The sequence below is a fragment of the Columba livia genome, chromosome 2 (genome assembly GCF_036013475.1).
Source record: "Columba livia isolate bColLiv1 breed racing homer chromosome 2, bColLiv1.pat.W.v2, whole genome shotgun sequence".
Classification (NCBI taxonomy): domain Eukaryota; kingdom Metazoa; phylum Chordata; class Aves; order Columbiformes; family Columbidae; genus Columba; species Columba livia.
Genome location: NC_088603.1, coordinates 101,584,426 through 101,603,104, shown reverse-complemented (window position 1 = coordinate 101,603,104; position 18,679 = coordinate 101,584,426). Strand labels below are relative to the sequence as shown.

General features: G+C 44.8%; 1 protein-coding gene across 5 annotated transcripts; it reads right to left on the bottom strand.

Annotated features, from left to right (window-relative positions):
• Nucleotides 1-492: 492 nt before the first annotated feature.
• On the bottom strand, nt 493-15,691 carry DIPK1C (divergent protein kinase domain 1C). 5 transcript variants are annotated; one of them, XM_065053018.1, is made up of 6 exons: nt 15,193-15,608; nt 14,881-15,010; nt 14,304-14,361; nt 7,966-8,643; nt 2,783-2,947; nt 493-1,682 (listed from the first exon to the last, which is right to left on the bottom strand). In XM_065053018.1, the coding sequence occupies exons 1-6, from the start codon at nt 15,266-15,268 to the stop codon at nt 1,572-1,574; spliced, it is 1,218 nt and encodes a 405-aa protein (XP_064909090.1). In that variant the 5' UTR covers nt 15,269-15,608; the 3' UTR covers nt 493-1,571. The 5 variants fall into 5 exon arrangements, 4 of the variants coding, with proteins under 4 accessions (XP_064909090.1, XP_021147082.2, XP_064909089.1 ...); XM_021291407.2 differs by having other exon boundaries at nt 493-1,722; nt 15,193-15,408; XR_010470404.1 differs by lacking the exon at nt 493-1,682 and adding an exon at nt 7,561-7,710 and having other exon boundaries at nt 2,811-2,947; nt 15,193-15,691.
• Between the last annotated feature and the right edge of the window lie 2,988 nt (nt 15,692-18,679).

Genomic DNA, 18,679 nt, shown 5'->3' with positions numbered 1-18,679 from the left:
AAGGATCTGAGTGATTTTTAAAATTATGGTGGTTTATTGAAAGAAATAGAAAAATAACCTAGTCTGAATATTTGAGCTAGTTTTGAATAAGAGTCAGGGTCTCCTAAGCATCTCAAGTTTTCCTGGTCACAGGCAATCTTTAGTGTCACTTTAAAGAACCACTCCAGAAATGGAAAGTTTAAGCATAATTAGCACTGACAGACTTCAGGGCTGTCATAAGGCTGAGGGACATAAACAGAAAAAAGATTAGGTGCTGTTATGCAGCTTACATCCACAAACCAGATTGACAGTCTTCATACTGAAGAGTCCTTCTGAGCTGAGGGTTGTCACAAGCTGTCAGTTTATTTTTGTTTGCAGGGCTTTTAACGTCTCCATGCCAAAACCAGTTCATGGGTATATTACCTAGTGTTGGACCTAAAGGCATGCAACATCATCTGAACCCTTGTGTTAAACTCTCCAGCCAAGCTACACACATTTGAAAGGCAAAGTTAATGATTTTTAAATTAATCTAGCAATCTTTATTTATGTAACTGATTGCAAGATTATTTCCATGAAAAATTCCCTTTTGTTCTTTAAAAAATACTGTGTAAGAAAACTCCTAGTCTGGATATTGTTCTGTTCAGTGTAAAGGACAGATTGTTGGCATTCCTGGGTAACTCCGCTCTCTGGCAAAGGCGTGCTTCTTATCAAGTGCTCTGATGTTCAAGTGCCTGAGGGCTTGTTCACATGGGGAAATTCAGTGGCATTATTCATACCTCTCCACTGCAGAATGTGAGTACCCACATGGGAACTCAACAAGGGTATAATTATTTTGCTCTAGAAAAGTCCTAAGTACCTTCGCATAATTTCTCCCAGAAAGTTAGCTACAGCACAATAATGCAATGCACCAGAGAAAATGCATTTGGGGACATCAGGCAGGACTGCTTTGTACAAAAGCAGCTCTTCACTCATGTGACAATACATTTCCCTATTTGAGGTTGTTTTTTTCGCACAAAATACTCTGTCTTGACTTAAAAAAGAAAAAACTCATTCTACAGAGAAATTAAAACAAACATCGTGCCCATATCCACATCCACCCACTGATTATTTTAATTATTGATATTAATTTTGCTGACTTCAACTTTTCTTCTTCAAAGCACCATCTGTACGTAAATGAATCCTCACTCTGAGCACAGCACTCGGACAAATGCTATCCGAGCAGTGGCTACAGCTCTTGGTAAGAAAACCATGTGCTGAATGCTGATGGAGAGGGCTAGCGCTAGCTAGGGAAAATAAGCAAGAACAGAATCCAAGTAATGTAAAACAATTTCACACTTCAAAGGATATTAACAGGACGTGCTGCACCTGCAGCCATGAATTTCATTTGCATAGGAGAAAAACAATCCCTACGCTGTAAATGTAATATGAGGGGTAGGAGAGATGAAGGAAAGAAAACACAGGCTGTCTGGCACACAGTGTCCCTTAGCAGCGCCTGGGTTGTGGCCTTTGCGGTTCTGCCTTTTGTATCTACTCCACCCTTTGCAGTTCTCGCTGAGTGACCCGAAGCAGGTGGTACAACTGGGAGAGAGATGTCAGAGTCCTCTGGTGCCCGGCAGCATCCGGGTGCCCCGGCTGGGCACACTCCTGCACAGCCTTCTGCAGCTGCGGCCGCAGGGGGAGGGAGGCCAGCGGTCCTCGGAGATCTGGGGAAAACCAGCGACGGAAAATTTTGTCACAGATTACCTGAGGAAAGGGAAAAAAGCAGATTGTTTTCTCCCAGGAACCACAGCTAATGTCCTGCTGCTTCTCTGGGACTGTAGCAAAACGTCATCTGAATCTTAAATGCCTCCAGCCATTCAAAGAGGAAAGCACAGAACAGGAGCATCAACAAAAGCTGAGTTCTAGCTGAAGATCCCACCGTTTCTTCTCAGACTGCTCTTGCACTGCTGCATAACTAGTGGTGATGGTGAGGGGGTGGGAGAAGCAACCAAAAGGCCACCCAGCTATGCTCCCCCAGCCTCCATGCTGTGCCAGTGTCTCCCACCAGCCTAAGCTGGGTGAGCTACAAGACACCTCATCCCAGGGCCAAAGCTCCTCTCTCCACTGCATCCTCGTACTACATCTGAAGTGTGGAGAATCACGGCTATAGCGCCTCACTATTTGCAAGTGGACAGCCACGGCTTTACCTTTAGTGGAGACTGTGGCCTTTCAGTACTTAAAAGGGGCCTCTAAGAAAGAAGGGGACAGACTTTTTAGCAGGGCCTGTTGCAATAGGACAAGGCATAATGGTTTTAAAGTAAAGCAGTGGAGATTCAGGATAGACATGAGAAAAATTTTTTACAATGAGGGTGGTGAAACACTGGCCCAGGTTGCCCAGAGAGGTGGTAGATGCCCCATTCCTGGAGACATTCAAGGCCAAGCTGGACGGGGCTCTGAGCAACCTGATCTAGTTGCAGATGTCCCTGCTTGTTGCAGGGGGTTGGACTAGATGACCTTTGAAGGTCCCTTCCAACCCAAACTGTTCTATAATTCTAGGATAGTAATGCTAATCCCCTGCCCCTACTTTACTTTCCTATCTGAGGCACTGGGCTAACAGCTACACAAAAACAGGGCAAACACTAGGGAATATAAAGATTTGTCTGCATGCCCCAAGACAGCATTTCTGAAAAGGACTGGAACATTGTGTGGCCACATTTAAAAAGATGACTGCCTTCATCTCAGAGTCTCCTAGTACATACCATGCATTTTATAGTCAGTGTGATTTTAAAAGAAATGGATGCATAAAGCAGCTGTGTCTACTCACTTGCAAGTTGTTATTGGCTCTCTGTGCTCCACATTTTCTGATTTTCAGATTGCATTTTGAAAAGCAATCAAAAAAATTACAGTCTTCATCTCCTGTGCAGTTCTGCTCGAGAATGTCCCTCATTTTGGGTTCAAAAAAGGCCATATCCACATCAATGGCCACCACCTGTGGATCAAAACAACTCATCAGATCTGGCACAGCACAGCGTGTGAGACAGAGCTGAGCAAGTGTTCTTTGCTGCTTGCTTTTGGAAATGCTGTGCTGAGATCACCTGCCAGTGGGGAACTGGGATCACGATGAAAAAGCTTTATTTTGATTAACTGAGCTGCAGTAGTCTCATAAATACCACTTTTAAAATGAAAACAGCCAATGCTTGCAACACCAGGAAAGGGAAAATTATCTGTGGACAATATGCATCCCTGGGGTCAACTAGATCGATTTGCCTTAAACTCGGACTATGCAACTTGAAGATTGATCTACCCACTGCTGCAGCTTATGCAGATGGCACCTCCACCTTTTAATTACATGATGGTGCAAAATTATCCACAGGCCAGAACGGTATCATTTAAAATTCACCATTCAGACTAAACCCCTGCCTTTATCATTGTGGAGAGCAGCCATGGGATGTGCAGCAGATGTACCTGCACCTGATATAGCTCCAGCAAACCTGCCATTGCATTCAGTGGGTTTGAGTCTGCTCAGCTGTCAAAAGAGAAATCCCTGAGGTTGTTGAAAGCTGGGACTGGCTTTGCCTTGTCCTGTTTGCTATGGTTTGACTCATTTATTGTGCATGATTCTAGTTCTGCTTGTCCAGAAATATGGTCTGTAACAGAGTCCAGCCAGCAGCTGGTCTCAGCAGAAAAAGCAAGGACTGAAGGGATCAATCAATTTTCTCACCCTGACACAAGACTTGCAAAATAGTGAATACGCAGCACAAAGAGGTCTGCAGAGCTGCTGCTCGTGCTAGGTTTGAGACCATTTGGTAGTCTCCATTTCTGTCAGCACCACTGCACTCATGAATACTTCACTTAAAAATATCACAGCAACACGCGGTGAAAAAAAAGGAAAGCCAGTAATGGAATGGTGGCTGCTTGACATGAGACAAACTGTGGGTGACCACAATGACCGCAACCTGTCCGCAGCATGATGGATGCAGCAATCAGTGCACCTTCAGAGCTGTGCTTAACACTTGACAGTCAAGGTCAAAGACTCTCCCTTGCAGGGGCTGATATACATTTTCATGGAGGAAAAGAAATGTCTGGGACCTGGGCAGAGTAACTTGGGCTCAAATGATACGCTCATTTTTAAGATTCAACCTCCCAAATAAGAGGAGAAGCTGAACTGCATGGCTGGAGCAGCAGCTGGATCAAGCCCAGGAACTAAAGATGTCTGGTCTGGTAGAAGGCCAAATAAACCTTCCACAGGCAAAAGAAAGAACAAGGTCTAATCTTTATTTTATTCTACTCCTTTTTCCCCAGGGAAAATCTGAAAGATATGAGGTATAGCTTAAAGATGCAAGTATTTTTAAGTTTTTTGGAGAGGTTGATAATGATGATGTAGCCTAAGGAATTTCACACATTTGGACAGGCAAGTTTTCTTCTCTTTTCTTTTTTCTTTTTTCTTTTCTTTTCTTTTCTTCTCTTTTCTTTTCTTTTCTTTTCTTTTCTTTTCTTTTCTTTTCTTTTCTTTTCTTTTCTTTTCTTTTCTTTTCTTTTCTTTTCTTTTCTTTTTTCTTTTCCTTTCCTTTCCCTTCCCTTCCCTTCCCTTCCCTTCCCTTCCCTTCCCTTCCCTTCCCTTCCCTTCCCTTCCCTTCCCTTCCCTTCCCTTCCCTTCCCTTCCCTTCCCTTCCCTTCCCTTCCCTTCCCTTCCCTTCCCTTCCCTTCCCTTCCTTCCCTTCCCTTCCCTCCCCTCCCCTCCCCTCCCCTCCCCTCCCCTCCCCTCCCCTCCCCTCCCCTTCCCCTTTCCCCTTTCCCCTTTCCCCTTTCCCCTTTCCCCTTTCCCCTTTCCCCTTTCCCCTTTCCCTTTCCTTTCCTTTCCTTTCCTTTCCTTTCCTTTCCTTTCCTTTCCTTTCCTTTCCTTTCCTTTCCTTTCCTTTCCTTTCCTTTCCTTTCCTTTCCTTTCCTTTCCTTTCCTCTTCTTTACTTCCTTAGGCTTTCTAAGTTTTGTTGTTAACTTCTGTGGAGAAGAGACAGTAAAAGATGTGCAGGGTTTCCTCAGTCCTAGGATGGCTGCATCATCTCCTTGGTGGGGTCTTTGCCAGCACTGAGCACCTCTGACAATGTGATCAATTGCTCTTCTAAGAAAAACATCCCTGGCTTCCAAATGTGCGGTTGCCAAAGGGCTCAGTGGTTTCAGTGAAATTTCTCTGCTACAAAAATGTGTGGGCATCCAGCCAGACCCTGTGAGGGTAGATCTGGGTGACATGCTCCCTATCAACAGCTGGAGGAAAAGGATCTGGGGGTGTTGATTGACAGCTGGCTAAATATGAGCCAGCAGTGTGCCCAGGTGGCCAAAAAGTCCAACAGCATCCTGGCTTGTATCAGGAATAGTGTGGCCAGCAGGACTAGAGAAGTGATTGTGCCACTGTACTCAGCACTGGTGAGGCCCCACCTTGAATCCTGTGCTCAGTTTTGGGCCCCTCACTACAAGAAAGACATTGAGGTGCTGGAGCAAGTTCAGAGAAGGGCAAGGAAGCTGGTGAGGGGTCTGGAGCACAAGTCTGATGAGGAGCAGCTGAGGGAACTGGGACTGTTTGGCCTGGAGAAAAGGAGGCTGAGTGGAGACCTTATCGCTCTCTACAACTACCCAAAAGGAGGTTGTAGCATGGAGGGTGTTGGTCTCTTCTCCCAAGTAGCAAGTGATCGGACAAGAGAAAATGGCCTAAAGTTGTGCCAGAGGAGGTTTAGATCGGACATTAGGAAACATTTCTTCATGGAAAGGGTTGTGAAGCATTGAAACAGGCTGCCCAGGGAAGCCATGGAGCCACCATCCCTGGAGGTGTTTAAAAGATGTCTAGATGAGGCTCTTAGGGACATGGTTTAGTGCTGGAGTCAGGTTACAGTTGGACTCGATGATCGTAAGGATGGATGTCTTCCAACCAAAATATTTCTATGATTCTATGATTCTACATTTTGGTGGGGTTTGTTATGGTTATAATTGATGATGAAGGTACTCAAGGAAATGCAGGAAGGACCCAACTTGGCACCTGACCTGATTTAAAGTCATATTTAAGGTGCTGTAATCTTTCTAGTTCTCTTTGAGGTGCTGGTAAAAGAGGAAGCTCTCCTGGGGTACTGTATATTCACCCAGACCTCCTTCCCACTCTGTCACTTACACAGCTTCATGGCAGCTTAAAATTCCCCTGGGTGATCTACCAGGCAGTGATCTTCCCGCTCCGTGCTGCAGGAACACCACATGATGGCTGGATAGAGGGCTGGAGGCTTATCCTCACCATTTGAAAATAATCCCTAAAGTAAAACTATTGCACTCCAGGAACATTTCTGTGGGTATTAGCAACCTCATTACTGGGATGAGGAATAGTGGTACTATTATGGGTATTTGGTAGTATCCTCTGCAGAGCACAAGAAACAAGGAAGTGTAAAAAATGCTTAAAACAAACATAAGGGACAAAAAAGAGGCTGCCTGTCTGTGTCCCTCTTCTAGAACTGGTTGATAAAACCACCTAGATTTTCTGCCTCTCACTCTCCTTCCTTCTTCACCCATCAGTTCTCTGTTCACCCCCGCAGCTTTCTGACCTTGTGCATCTCCTGTCTCCCAGCCCAGGTGGGACATAACAGATGATAATAACAGGCTGAAAGTAATGTACAACTGTGAGAGCCATGTGTGAATGACAACTCACTTTTAAAAAAAAATTAATTCTCCTAAAAAATACTAAATTAGAGTATTTTCCTATATCAGAAGGTGACTGTTGTCTCTTTGGATCCTAGAAGTCATGGGAGGATCCTGGAGAAGCAAGCCTCACCAGAAGGACTCCTAAGGGAAGACACCTCCAATATCTTTTATCTTTTCCTAAATGAAATATCTTTTTCCTGTAATAGGCTGTAAAACAGATGCTCTGGTGCATGCTCAGCCACAGGCAGTCCCAGCCCTGCATAGCTAAAAAAGATGGGCAAATCCCTCCTTGAGGAATCCCCGCCATACCTCACTTTGCCTAAATATTGGCACACTTGTTTTAGCTCCTCACCCATTCCCTGTTCAACTGCTGTATTGCACCTGAATAAACAACGGGAGGGAAGGGAAGGTTGAAGGGGAAGCACTCTAATTGCTCTTAATGGCTATATGTTTAGGCAATGTTTGCCTAGTACTCTGAAAATGTGAAAGTTATATTAACACTTGGTGAGTACTGAAAACAGCATTCAAGTCCCTGAAAATGCTTTATGTTCACTCAGAGTGCAGAAACTCCCTTGAAGTTGCTGCAATTTGTGAGCGTGGTCCAAACATTTACTTAGTGCACAATGCCTCTAGTCCGTACACACCATTGCCACCGAAACCAGTGAAATTTCTGTCAGCAGAATGAATGGAAGATACAGTCAGCAATGTGGTGCTGAGCTACATCACCACTTAGAAAACGAGGATAGCTATTCCGGTCCGAATTACAGCTGTACAAAGAAAAGGCAAACAGTAACAGCACCAGGAAGTTGCATGTCACCATCATTGGGTCATTTCCAGACCAGATAAGCTGAACACTAAAGTACAAAGATGTGTGTGTTCGGATGCGGGGAATTCCCCTTGTGCCAGCTCAGAGAACTCAGCCTTACCTTTCAAACTCAAATAGTTCTTCCTTTCAGCATCCCTAGCAGATACAGTTGCCATGACTCAAATTACAGCTTCATTTACAGCTTTTGAGGTCTCCTTGCCTCCGGGAGGTGTCCCTCACCACAGCCAAGGGATCCTGTTGGTGCCAATGCCTTTGAGGAAGTAATACAAACGAGAACTGAGCAAGAAGTTCTCAAAGCAAGCAGCAGGATCTAGCACTCTGAAACGTGGCTATTACATATTACAAAGAAAAAAAGCAGTAGAGAATTTCCCCTGCCACTTGTAAATGCATTAGTTTTGCAAAAATATGGACAAAAGCTGTAAGAGGAGGAAAATGTCACTTTTACACAGCCACTTTCAGACTAGACCTCAAGTTGCTGCAACATCACCCCAAAGACCCTGCTTACCGTGAGATCGTGCCTGATAGCGAAGTTTTCTGGTTTAATGTCACACAGGTGAAGTCGGTGAGAGAAATCATTATCAAAATGCTGCACCATGTCCAGAAAGCTGAGTGCAATGTCAATGATGGCTCTCACCCTGCTTCTGCGGCCAGCAAGGGAGGGACCAACCACATTTTCCAAGGGAAAAAGAGTTTTGTGCCAGGCATGTCCAGCTGTGAGATACTCCACAGCATAAAAGTGTCCACAAGAGCCAATAATTCGCAGCACGTGTTTGCTGAAGTCTTGCAGCAAACTGAAGTAGATATATTCTTCCTGCTGGAGCAGGGACCACATGCTAGCCACCTGTGCTTTCCAATGTGGTCCCTTCTTCCTTGTCCACAAGGGACCCACGGTACTGTTAGACAGTTCTAGCCCCAGGACATTTTTGACCTCCAGTGCGACCATCAGCAGAAGCTCTGTTTCAGGAATATCCTGTGTTTCCACCTCCTCTAGCATACTGAGATGCTGGTAGCTGGAGAAGATTTCCTTTTTGGATTTCAGGATGATGGGCTGGCCTCTCCAGTCAGCCTGGATGACCTTCTTACCTCTGTCATAGTAAAGACAATGTTTGTACACCAGCTTCTGTGCCACACATAGGTCTTCACAGAGGTCACCAGTCAGGGCTCCGCTGCTGTAGTCAAGGCACTGGAGTGAAAGAGCAGAATATTCATAGCAGGAACATATGCACATGGACCACACAGAAGAAAGGCAAAGAATCACCAACAGTCCTAAGCACAAGAGGCTTGCAGCAGTCATGGTACCACAAGCACACACTTGTGATAACTGTTGAGTGATGCAATGGTTTTTCAGAAGTCTCTAGAGACTTTTTACTAGGAGAAGTCTTGCTTCAAAACAGGGATTGTTGGGATGGTAAAGGACAGGCTGTTGGGGTCAGGGCAAAGAAATGGACTAGATCACAGAATCATCACAGAATCACAGAATGGTTGGGGTTGGAAGGGACCTCTGGAGATCATCTAGTCCAACCTACCTGCTGAAGCAGGTTCACCCAGAGCAGATCACACAGGAATGTGTCCAGGTGGGTTTTAAATGTCTCCAGAGGAGACCTGACAACATCTCTGGGCAGCCTGTTCCAGTGCTCTGGCACCCTCAAAGTAATGAAGTTTCTCCTCATATTCAGAAGGAACCTCCTGTGCTTCAGTCTCTGCCCGTTGCCCTTCATCCTATTGTTGGGCACCACTGAAAAGTCTGGTCCCATCCTCTTGAGGATGGGGCGACCTGTTACTCTCAAGTTCTTGCAACGTATGAATTCAGTGAGACCAGCTCTGAACTCACTTAGCTGTGCTATGTGAGATTCTGGGCTGTAACACTCTAGGGCACACAAAATAACTCCCAGTGTATGCAGGACTTCTCTGGAAAGTTCAGGGCAGCATATCTTAGACATCGGCATTTAAACTACAGGAAAATCCATAGGTAGCTGGATTGCTGGGACCTTCCACAGCTCGGCGTGTTTCAGCCTTGCACTCAGCATGCTGTGAATGAAGCTGTGAGAACGTCCTTCTGCACTACCAGGGAACACAGGCTGTGCTCAGTGCCTCCTGGACCAAGAACTTTCAGACTTTTAAAATATGTAAATACCATAGGACAAAATTACTTCTCCAGTTTTTATATGTAATTATCAGAAGATAAATTTTGATATTAATTGCTTAAATACTTTATTTTTTTTTTTATTGGAAAAAAAAATCAGCCTGTGGAAAAATGGGAACTGCTGATCGATAGTTAAGCGGTCACTGCAATTTCATTGCAAGAACTGCAAGGATTCCCTCACCAGTCCTTCCCTCAACCCATAATTGTTTCCATACCATAATTTCCAAAAGTGCAGGCAGTCAATATATTCCTGCGGGCATTCAGAAGCGCAGCTGCAGGGACTGCTTTGGGCGAATCAGTAGAGGGGATGATCAGAGGTCCCTGGTGAAAGGGGAATAGCCTGCAGTGGTGTAGAAAGCCAAACATCTGGGAGGCGGCTTGACAGTGTCAGCATTCTTCATTGCTTTCTGGCATTTGAACCTTCATTTAAACAAGTTGGCAGCTCCCCCTGCATGTAGAGTACTTGCAATGGCTGCCTGACCCCCACTTCATCTGTGACTATATGCTGTTACATACACAAGAAACACGATTGTAAGATTCAAGCGATGTATCTTTTTAGAGCAGTCTCTGAGTTGTGCACCAGAGGAATATATTCTGATGCCAGGCAACATTCAGAGTCAAACCTTAAACAACACATTGGGGAATGGGTGGAGGATTAAGTCCAAAATCCAGGAATGGTGATAAATTCACTAAAACAGCTAGATGAGTTCAGACAGGCCTAAAAATTTGTACTCTGATGTTCTCACAGCCCAAATAGGAACATTCCATGCCAGCTAGGTAAGCCAACTCTAGCCTGAAAGCCCTGACCTGGAGTCCGGGGTGATGTATATGTATGAAACACACATCTGCATCCACATCCACATCTGGACGGCCAAGCAGACTCACTGGGCTGTCTGCACACTTCAGAGCACGCAGATCAATGTTCTTGCTTTTGCAAATCTACCCCTCTGAATGTAATACAAATTTATTTTCCTTTTAAAGTAGGAAATGTAATTTTCATTAACAGAAATAGTTTAGTTGTTCTTACCATCTGGAACTCGAAGGAATTTTAGGAAGAAAATTACAAACAGAAGGAATTTAGGGGGGGTTTCTCTGGAGCATAAATATAATCACATTTAAAATAATTTCTCTCCTGTTGAGAAGACCACAACCTAACTCTTCCTCTGCTACAGTAAGAGAATACAGGACTCAGTCCTGTAATTGGGTCCATGTGGGTGAACGCTCACCCCTGTGGACAGTTTGACTGTAGTCCTTCAAGTTCACACTCAGATGGTCCATGTGCATGGATCTCTTGCATCTGGAACAACACATGCCCAGAAAAACTTCAGTCAAAAATGTGAACATGCAGCTTGTTTTCTTGTGTTGCCACCGCATCATTATTAATCGCACTAATGAGAAAAAGTAGTTGTGGAAAAAGGAGTCTCACATTTCCCAGACATAGGAGATGAGTCATTTTTGAACCTGGCTGCTCTTTAGGACTTGTCTGCTATTCCAGTTGAATCCATAAATCTTTTATTATTAACCTAGTATCTGACAAACAATCTCCGAATCAGATTCTTCTTACACTGAACTTGTGCAGTGTTTTGCAAACTGAGATCTGTGGAACAGAACTTAACTAAGGATTTCCTGGTCTCACAGTGACGAAACACAGATCAGCCTTCCAGAAATAACATTCTCTGCTGGTCACCAATGCAAGCGAGAATTTCAAAAAGGCTTCCTCAAATAAGCAATTAAGAAGTTTGAACAACTTTCAATGTGTCTCTCTCTAATCACAGAATGTAGTGAGTTGTGAGTCACTCAGTGGCTTTAAAAATCTCTTAAGTTTCCTCTTCATTATAATCCAGAAGGTCAGCAAAGTCTGACTGCACCTTCACATCCTCGCTATCCCCACATTATTCCAAATGTTATTGTTTTATGTTTCCCCATAAGCATAGTACACTGAGTAAGCTCAGCTCCTCACCTCTCCCACTATAATAATTTTTTCAGCCCTCAGATGAGTTTTGTATTTTTTCGCCTCACTATTTCTTCTCCCCATTTTCACCCCACCAGCCTTAGAAGAACAGATATCAGAACTGAATACTGTGTTGTCCAGTGCCACAAAGACAGACAACGGCCCTTTCCTAATTCTCCTTTTTGGAGACTTTGAGAGATTATATCAGCCTTTTATGCACAGTCTGCACTGGTAGTTCATGTTGAAGCAATTATTTGGCCCCTACGTCCTTTCCAAATTCATACAGTTTTTTACAAGACAGTCATCCATCCTATTGGCATAGCTTGTACTCTTTTGCTCCCCAGTGTACTAGCTTGCATTTTACTATATTAAAAAACATTTTGGTGGACTGAAACATTTAACTAGGTGATTCAGATTACCCTGCAATGAAAAGATGGTCTGTTTATTATTTACCAACCCAAGAACCTTTGCACTAACTGCAAACTTCACCATACAAGATTTTATATCATGATGACTGCTGAGAAAAATAAGAATCAATTCCCCAAAGAAATCTTCCAGAAATGGTCCTCCACACTTCCATCCCTCTCTTAATGACGGCATTTTGAGGTCTGTCGATGAGACAGTTTTAAATCTACCTAATGAGCACCTTTGAATGTCACTAAGTGCCAGGTTTTTTAAATTAAATATGAAAGCAATACTCAGCCAAAAGCCTTATAGAAAAGCAACTACACTACACAAAAATGCAAACACAAGCATGGTTTGGACTCACTCATCTGTTTCTGTTTAAAATTGGCTACATAATTTTTATATCCTTATTATGCTTATCAAGTTAAGTTAAAAAGGCTGCGTTTAAATTCATGTAAAAGCTTAAATTAACGTAAACCCCACTAAGCTTTTGTATAAATTTAAATAACTTACAATACCACCATTACTTTTGTATAGATCAGGCCTGAGACTAAGTCCTGTCTTTCTGTCAAGTATCCTATGAATATGCAATATTGAAAAGGATTTTGAAAGGCATCAAATTCAATTGATTTTTCCAGAGAAAACAGAAATTGATTGCTATGATTTAGTGTGTTCAGTGTAAATGAAGATGAGACTGGTATTAGGAAAAAGTAAGTGGTTTTTTGCAGAGTCTGGTCTCTGCAAAATGCCCAGTGCTACTTCAGCCTTCCCAGTGCAGTCCACATCTGCACAGATGTAAATTTTACTCAGAAAAAGGAAACAAACCTTCAGAAATACTTTGCAAGGATATACATCCATGCCATTTTCACCCACTTGCTTGAAATAGCTCATCTTATCTCCTACTGAGAATATGACAGATGACTAGTAAAATAGTTTTTCTTGCAAGTTGAATTTCACTTAATGAAAGGCGTGAGACTCAAATTATCAGATTATTTGTTTTGTAGATCAATTGCGCTTTCTATAACTGCAAAACTCATGCCGTGGTCACAAGATGTTTAAAGACTTATTTTGGGGGTTATGAAGATGAACTAATTTTCTAAGCATTCCACTGCAAGGAAGACCCTTTTCTAACATCATCTGTGAAAACTGTCTACTTACAAACTTTTGAAGACTCACCTACAGAAACAGATGAGCACAGCAAACTCAGCTACTCTTCCTGTGGAAGGAGGGTCTGAAATTGAACCATCACAGGTGACAGAGCTTCCTGAAGTTGCACCTGCAATCTGATCCTTGCCAGGGCTTTTGAAGTCATGCCTAATGCTCTCCCAGCTGAAGAAAAGTCCATCTCTGTCCATCTGTTTCCTGGGAAGTCTGATGGCGAGGGCCTGGAGCTCCCTGAGATTGGTAGCTCCCTGTACCTCTGTGCTGCTCCCTCACCAGCCAAGCAAGGAGCGGGCAGGATTCATTCCTTCAGCTATAATCCCGAGCTCAGCTGTACTTCAACCTGACTGTTGGGGTAAAGAAACTGAATCTCACTGCCATTATAAACACACTGTCAGGATCAATACCTATGGTTTCTCTCCATTTATCTTACAGAATTTAGGGAATATCAATGATCAGGTTTTGCTTGCTGCAGTAATAGATTACTTAATTTCCATTAGGATTCCTCCATTTCCACCCAACCATTGGCACTAAGAATACCTTACTTAAGAAGCAAAATTAAACTCGAAGCATTAATGCACGCTGCTCCTTTTCTCGAAGTGTTTCCTACAAAATTCTACATCTGCTTTTTTTTTTTTTTTCTCCTTGAAAGAGAGAGCGATAGTTCCATGGATATTCGCAAATCCTTTCTACAATGTTGAATAACTACATCTTAAATGCCAGCCCCTGCCAGACGTAAAGGAGGCGTTACAAGCTGTGCGAAAGGCGACTTATGTACAAGCACCAATTCGACTGAATAAATAAACAAAAAAGACGAACAAACCACAGAGGGAGGTTTCCTTCCACTTGGCAGCGTGCGGGATGCCGAGCTGCCCTCTCCAAAGCGTCTGGGAAGTGGACCCGCCCGCCACGCCGGCAGCCGGCCCGCCTGCACCTGCCCTGGCCCCGGGGAGGGTGGCAGGGGAGCAGCCGCCCGCCCCACCAGGCACCGCCGGTGCCGCCGGCAGCCGCCCGCCCGGGCGCAGCGGGGACGCGCCGGTGATGCGGCAGCTCCGGCGGGACGGAGCCGGGCAGCAGCGCCCGAAAGTGGGTGTTGGGCTCATCGCAGCCCTGACGGACTCCCGGCGCCTCCGCCTGCCGGGCAGCCCCCGGGGGATGCCCCGCGGTCCCCCGGGGCACGTACCAGCCTCGCCAGGATCCGATGGCTTTTCTCGTCCGTGCAGCGCTCGGAGAAGACGCTTCTGTGGAGGAGGAACAGCGAGGCGCTCACCACCAGCCAGCAAGCAGCCCAGAGGAGGAGGAGCACCAGGGTGCATCGCCGCCAGATTTTGAGCCGTAGCCTCTTTAAGCCTGGGATGCCCCTCATCGTCGCGCCCGGGCTGGGTTCAGGCGGCCGCTTCAGCTCCAAGCGAGCGGCGGTGGGCGCCGCGCTCCCCCCTCCGCACGCTTGTCCCGCTCCTCGCCGGCGCCCATCGCCAAACACCCCCCGCCCCGCCGCCGCCTTCCCCCCTGGCCCCCAGGGCGTGGGGACTCCCGCCTCCGCCGGGCTGCCCGCGGCACCGGCCCCGCTCCCACCCCCCTCCACTGGCCAGTGCTGCCCTCACGGAGCCCGGAGTGCTCCTTTTGAATTTAAGCCACGTAGTTCCGCCGGCTTTTGTCTGCTCTCCCCTGTGCCAACCGGCCCCTGCCCCGGCACGCACTTGGCGGGTTCTGCCTGCACACCCCCCTCCGCTCCTCCTTTCCCCTTTTGAGTTTCTCACCCGAGAATAAAAGAGGTTTTGAAGGGTGATGGAGGCTGCTGTGGGAACCCTTTCCCATCCAGGCGGCTGCCCGACACTTTGAAATAGGCATCCTGGAGACGGCCGTTTTCTTCTGGTGAAAGCTCGAAAGCTTCGCATCCCGTCAAATGGGGGAGGAGGGGAAAAAAAAAAAAAAAGAAGTTGTTTATTCCGGAGTAACTTCGCGAGTTTTATCCACCCGGGGCTAAAGCAAAACGAGAGGGAAGCGACTCAGGTGCCCATTCACTAACGCGTCTTCCCAGACCCCCAAAGGTGGGTCAGCCCTTGACTCACCAGCAGCTTCTACAGCCTCCCCTGCCCGCTCCCGTCCCGGCCGCGGGGGTGGGCTGGCCCCTGCCCGGCACCCCATGTCTTGTCTCACTTGGCAGCCAGAGGAGAAAGGCAGCGAAGCAGCCCCATTGAACACACTGCCAAAACAGGGGAGGGTGCGCTGTGTCCAAGGGTGCTGGGGATGATAACTTGTCTCCCCGCCCTCTGGCAGAGTGTCTGTGGCTATGTCCCTCTTTCAGGAGGGGTCAGCTCCATGCCACAGACTCTAATATATTTGCCTTTGTTAACGTTTCTAAGAGGTGGAAGACCCAGATGTTTGTTCCTGTACAGCAAGCAAGATCTGGCATCCTTTCTTCAGCCCAGGTGCAGATGTTCACTGTCTCTGTTTAGACCAATGCATTAACTTTTTTTCTCCCTTGACTCCCATTTGACAGCATCTCACCAACACAGTTTTCAATGGGAAAATTCATATTCTGAAGTACAGCCCAGTGCAATAAGGGTATCTGATCCAGGTTTGCCATCAGATGTGATGAAAAAGGACCAGATTCTTTTTCTTTCCTTTGTATGGATGGTTACCTAAGGCTAATTGCAATCCCACAGCACAGAGATGAATTGCAGTTAATGAAACCACTCATAGGGTAAATTATTTACCCAAATGTCTAAGAATAGCAGAATCTGGCCTGTAGATGGAGAACTGCAGAATAATTCAGTAGACTTATTTTAATGAGCATCTTGTTTAAGTTGCTCTGATGCACATTTTATTAGTAAATTAATGTAATGAGATAAGCAGAAAATTCACTGTTGGAGAGCTGGGTTCAGGCATACATGTTCAGTACCATTATGTCCAACTTAATGAAAAATATCTTCCTGTACAAGTAGTTAAAAAGAAAGATGTGTCTATTGACATGACACAATTTTACCTCTCAGAACAGCAAGAAGATGAGCACAAGTGCAGCAAACTTGCTGCTATCCACACCTTTTGCATGGTCAGTAGAGTTCTCTCCTACATGGCAGAGCAGGGCTTGAAATACAGCTTCTAAGTTGATAGTAGACTACGGCAGAAAAGAAAATGGGAAGATAAAAACATTGCTGAAAATACTACAGCTTTCTAGAGACTCAGGAGGGGTATGCAAGAAGAGCAAAACCACTTTCATCCCCGAAGAGTCTAAGAGACAGCATCATGATCAGTAGCCACCTCTTCTTTTGTTTGCATGTTTTACCCTCTCTCTCTTCCATCTCCTTTCTTCGCATGCAGAGGCTGTCTATGACCATCCTTTTTGTATTTTTATTCCTCACCCTGGATCCTTTTTTTCTTAGAGGAAGCTTGCTTTTGAGGCACTGGGGGATACAGTCTGTTTCTTGGGAATGTAGCAAGCAGGAAAGACTGACTGGACAACTAGTAACTGAAAATTTCCATCCCATTTCTCAGTCAGATGCAAAATGCTTTCAGATTCCATCTCTGATTAGCTTTGGCTATTCATCTTGAAATTCCTTGGACAATGAGTGAGGAAGGTCAGGAGGGCCAGTTACTCAGTCAGTAACCAGCCAGGCTTGAACACAGCCAGCCATCGCCAGCTGCTGCTGCCACCTGGGAGGAAACACTGCACATCTGCCGTAACAATGTCTGGAACAATTCTGAGGTGGAGATATGTCCCACATGGAAGAGGGACACAGATGGTGTAGGAAACTCAGGTATCAGAAGATCTTCCTACTGCTTCATCCTAAGCTGTCTGGGTAATAGTTTAGGCACTACCAAAACTATATATATTTTACACTATATTTTTTTGAAGTGTCAGCATTCCCCAAAGGATATTATGTGTTATTATTTCATGTTCCTGAGATTCTCTATATGTATAATTTGTGTTTTAACTACACTTCTGAAAACATATCTTAATTACTGCTGACTTTGAGCTAGGAACAAAGTACGGAGACTTCAAGTCTGGTTAGCTGTCATAGCTGAGCTGCTCTAATTGCTACTGAAAGAAGCATGTTCCCTCCTCTTCACCATCCACCATTCCTTCCCTGTTTTCTTCCTGTTCTTGACTGAGTAGACAGTCACTTCCCCCAGTGAAGGATCTGTCTCACTGCCCAGTAAGTTTACTCAACTCAGTAACAGAGCAGAAAACTGTAATGCTGTTCTTTGCTGAGATTATTTTCAGAGAGGTAAGAAAGTCCCGCAGATGCTGCCAGGTGCTCTGGCGGTGCTGCTGCAGGTCCAGGTGCTGTGGGATGCTGGGGACAGAGCTGTCACGCTGGCTCAGTGGTGTCATATCTCTGCAAATGAAGAATGCAATGTGAGACTACGGGCAAGGCGATCTAAATGTAAACAGTTGTTGAAAAGGCCAATCCTGTCCCCATGCTTCTGCTGCTTCCTTGGCAGTGGGATCAGGGTAGCTGGCACTGCCAGCAGCACCTGTAGGTTTCTGAGTGTGCTTTTAATTTCCTCCCAAGGTACTAGCTAAAATTTGCTGGGTTTTGAGGTGTGTAAGGAGCCCAAATGCTTTCCTTTGGTTTGGGAACAGCTGCTACACATAGCAAGTACAATTCTACCCTTAACATAGAGGTGTCTGATGCTTTGAAATTATGGAATAAGAAGAAATAGACTAAGAAAAAATAATAGTTTTTAATATCGTTTTAAGGAAGTTTTTAATAGTTTTAATGAAAAATGAGAGTACAAAGTGAAAGGAATTTGATGAAGCAAATGCAAGTTGCCTGACACACTAGGTTTAAAAGTTTCATTTTATGGTAAAACCCACAAGAGGCATTTGCAGGGAGTAAAGCACTCTCTTCCCAGGAGATTTTTATATATCATGCAGACAGGGGAAAGGATTTGTATCTAGTTATTCAGTCTCTGAACTTTCAAATATCTCACTGATGTTAGTGAGAGTGAAAAGTTGGACAATTCTGGTAAATATATGTGTGTGTGTACACATAGCCTCACGTACGTACCTGTCTCCATATGCACATATACATAGACATCTTCAGAACAGATCAAGAATTGACCCAGAAAGCTGGGATTCAGTAAAAGATAAAAGCCTGAGTGTTTTAGGATCAGGGGGTTTAGTGTTTAACAACAATCTGTTGCCAGCTGCAAAATTCAAAGCTAGTCTTAGATTTCCCTAAACTTCAAGGATCTTTAGACTTACAGACTTAATTCCAGCCCATCCATTGTAAAATATGTATCTAAGTGTCTCTCTGTCCCATAGCATTTTTTTCCCAGAAAAAAAACCCTCTGCATCAGACAAAATTTGCTTCCTGTATATATAAAAATATGACTATTTCATGTTGCCTTACTATGTTCCTAAAGGAACCTATACCCCTATTCTCATTTTAACTGAGAATTAAGCTTAATGGAAATTAGTTGGTAGAAGTTGAATTAAAGCAAGTGGCATCAAGGGCAGTAAAAATAATCCTGAACTAGATGTATTAGTTCCTACCCAATTATATTGCCGCAAGGTTTGAATTACTGCTTAGTGCATGGTGCCAGCAT

Bases quoted from the DNA above. Each gene is read 5' to 3' on its own strand.
- DIPK1C (XM_021291407.2), bottom strand. From the start codon at position 15,268: ATGGGGTGCCGGGCAGGGGCCAGCCCACCCCCGCGGCCGGGACGGGAG. The intron at 8,644-14,303 runs GTACGTGCCCCG...CTTTCACTCCAG, and splicing joins ATCGGATCCTGGCGAGGCTG to TGCCTTGACTACAGCAGCGG. The intron at 1,723-2,782 runs GTGAGTAGACAC...CCCTTTCCTCAG, and splicing joins GAGCCAATAACAACTTGCAA to GTAATCTGTGACAAAATTTT.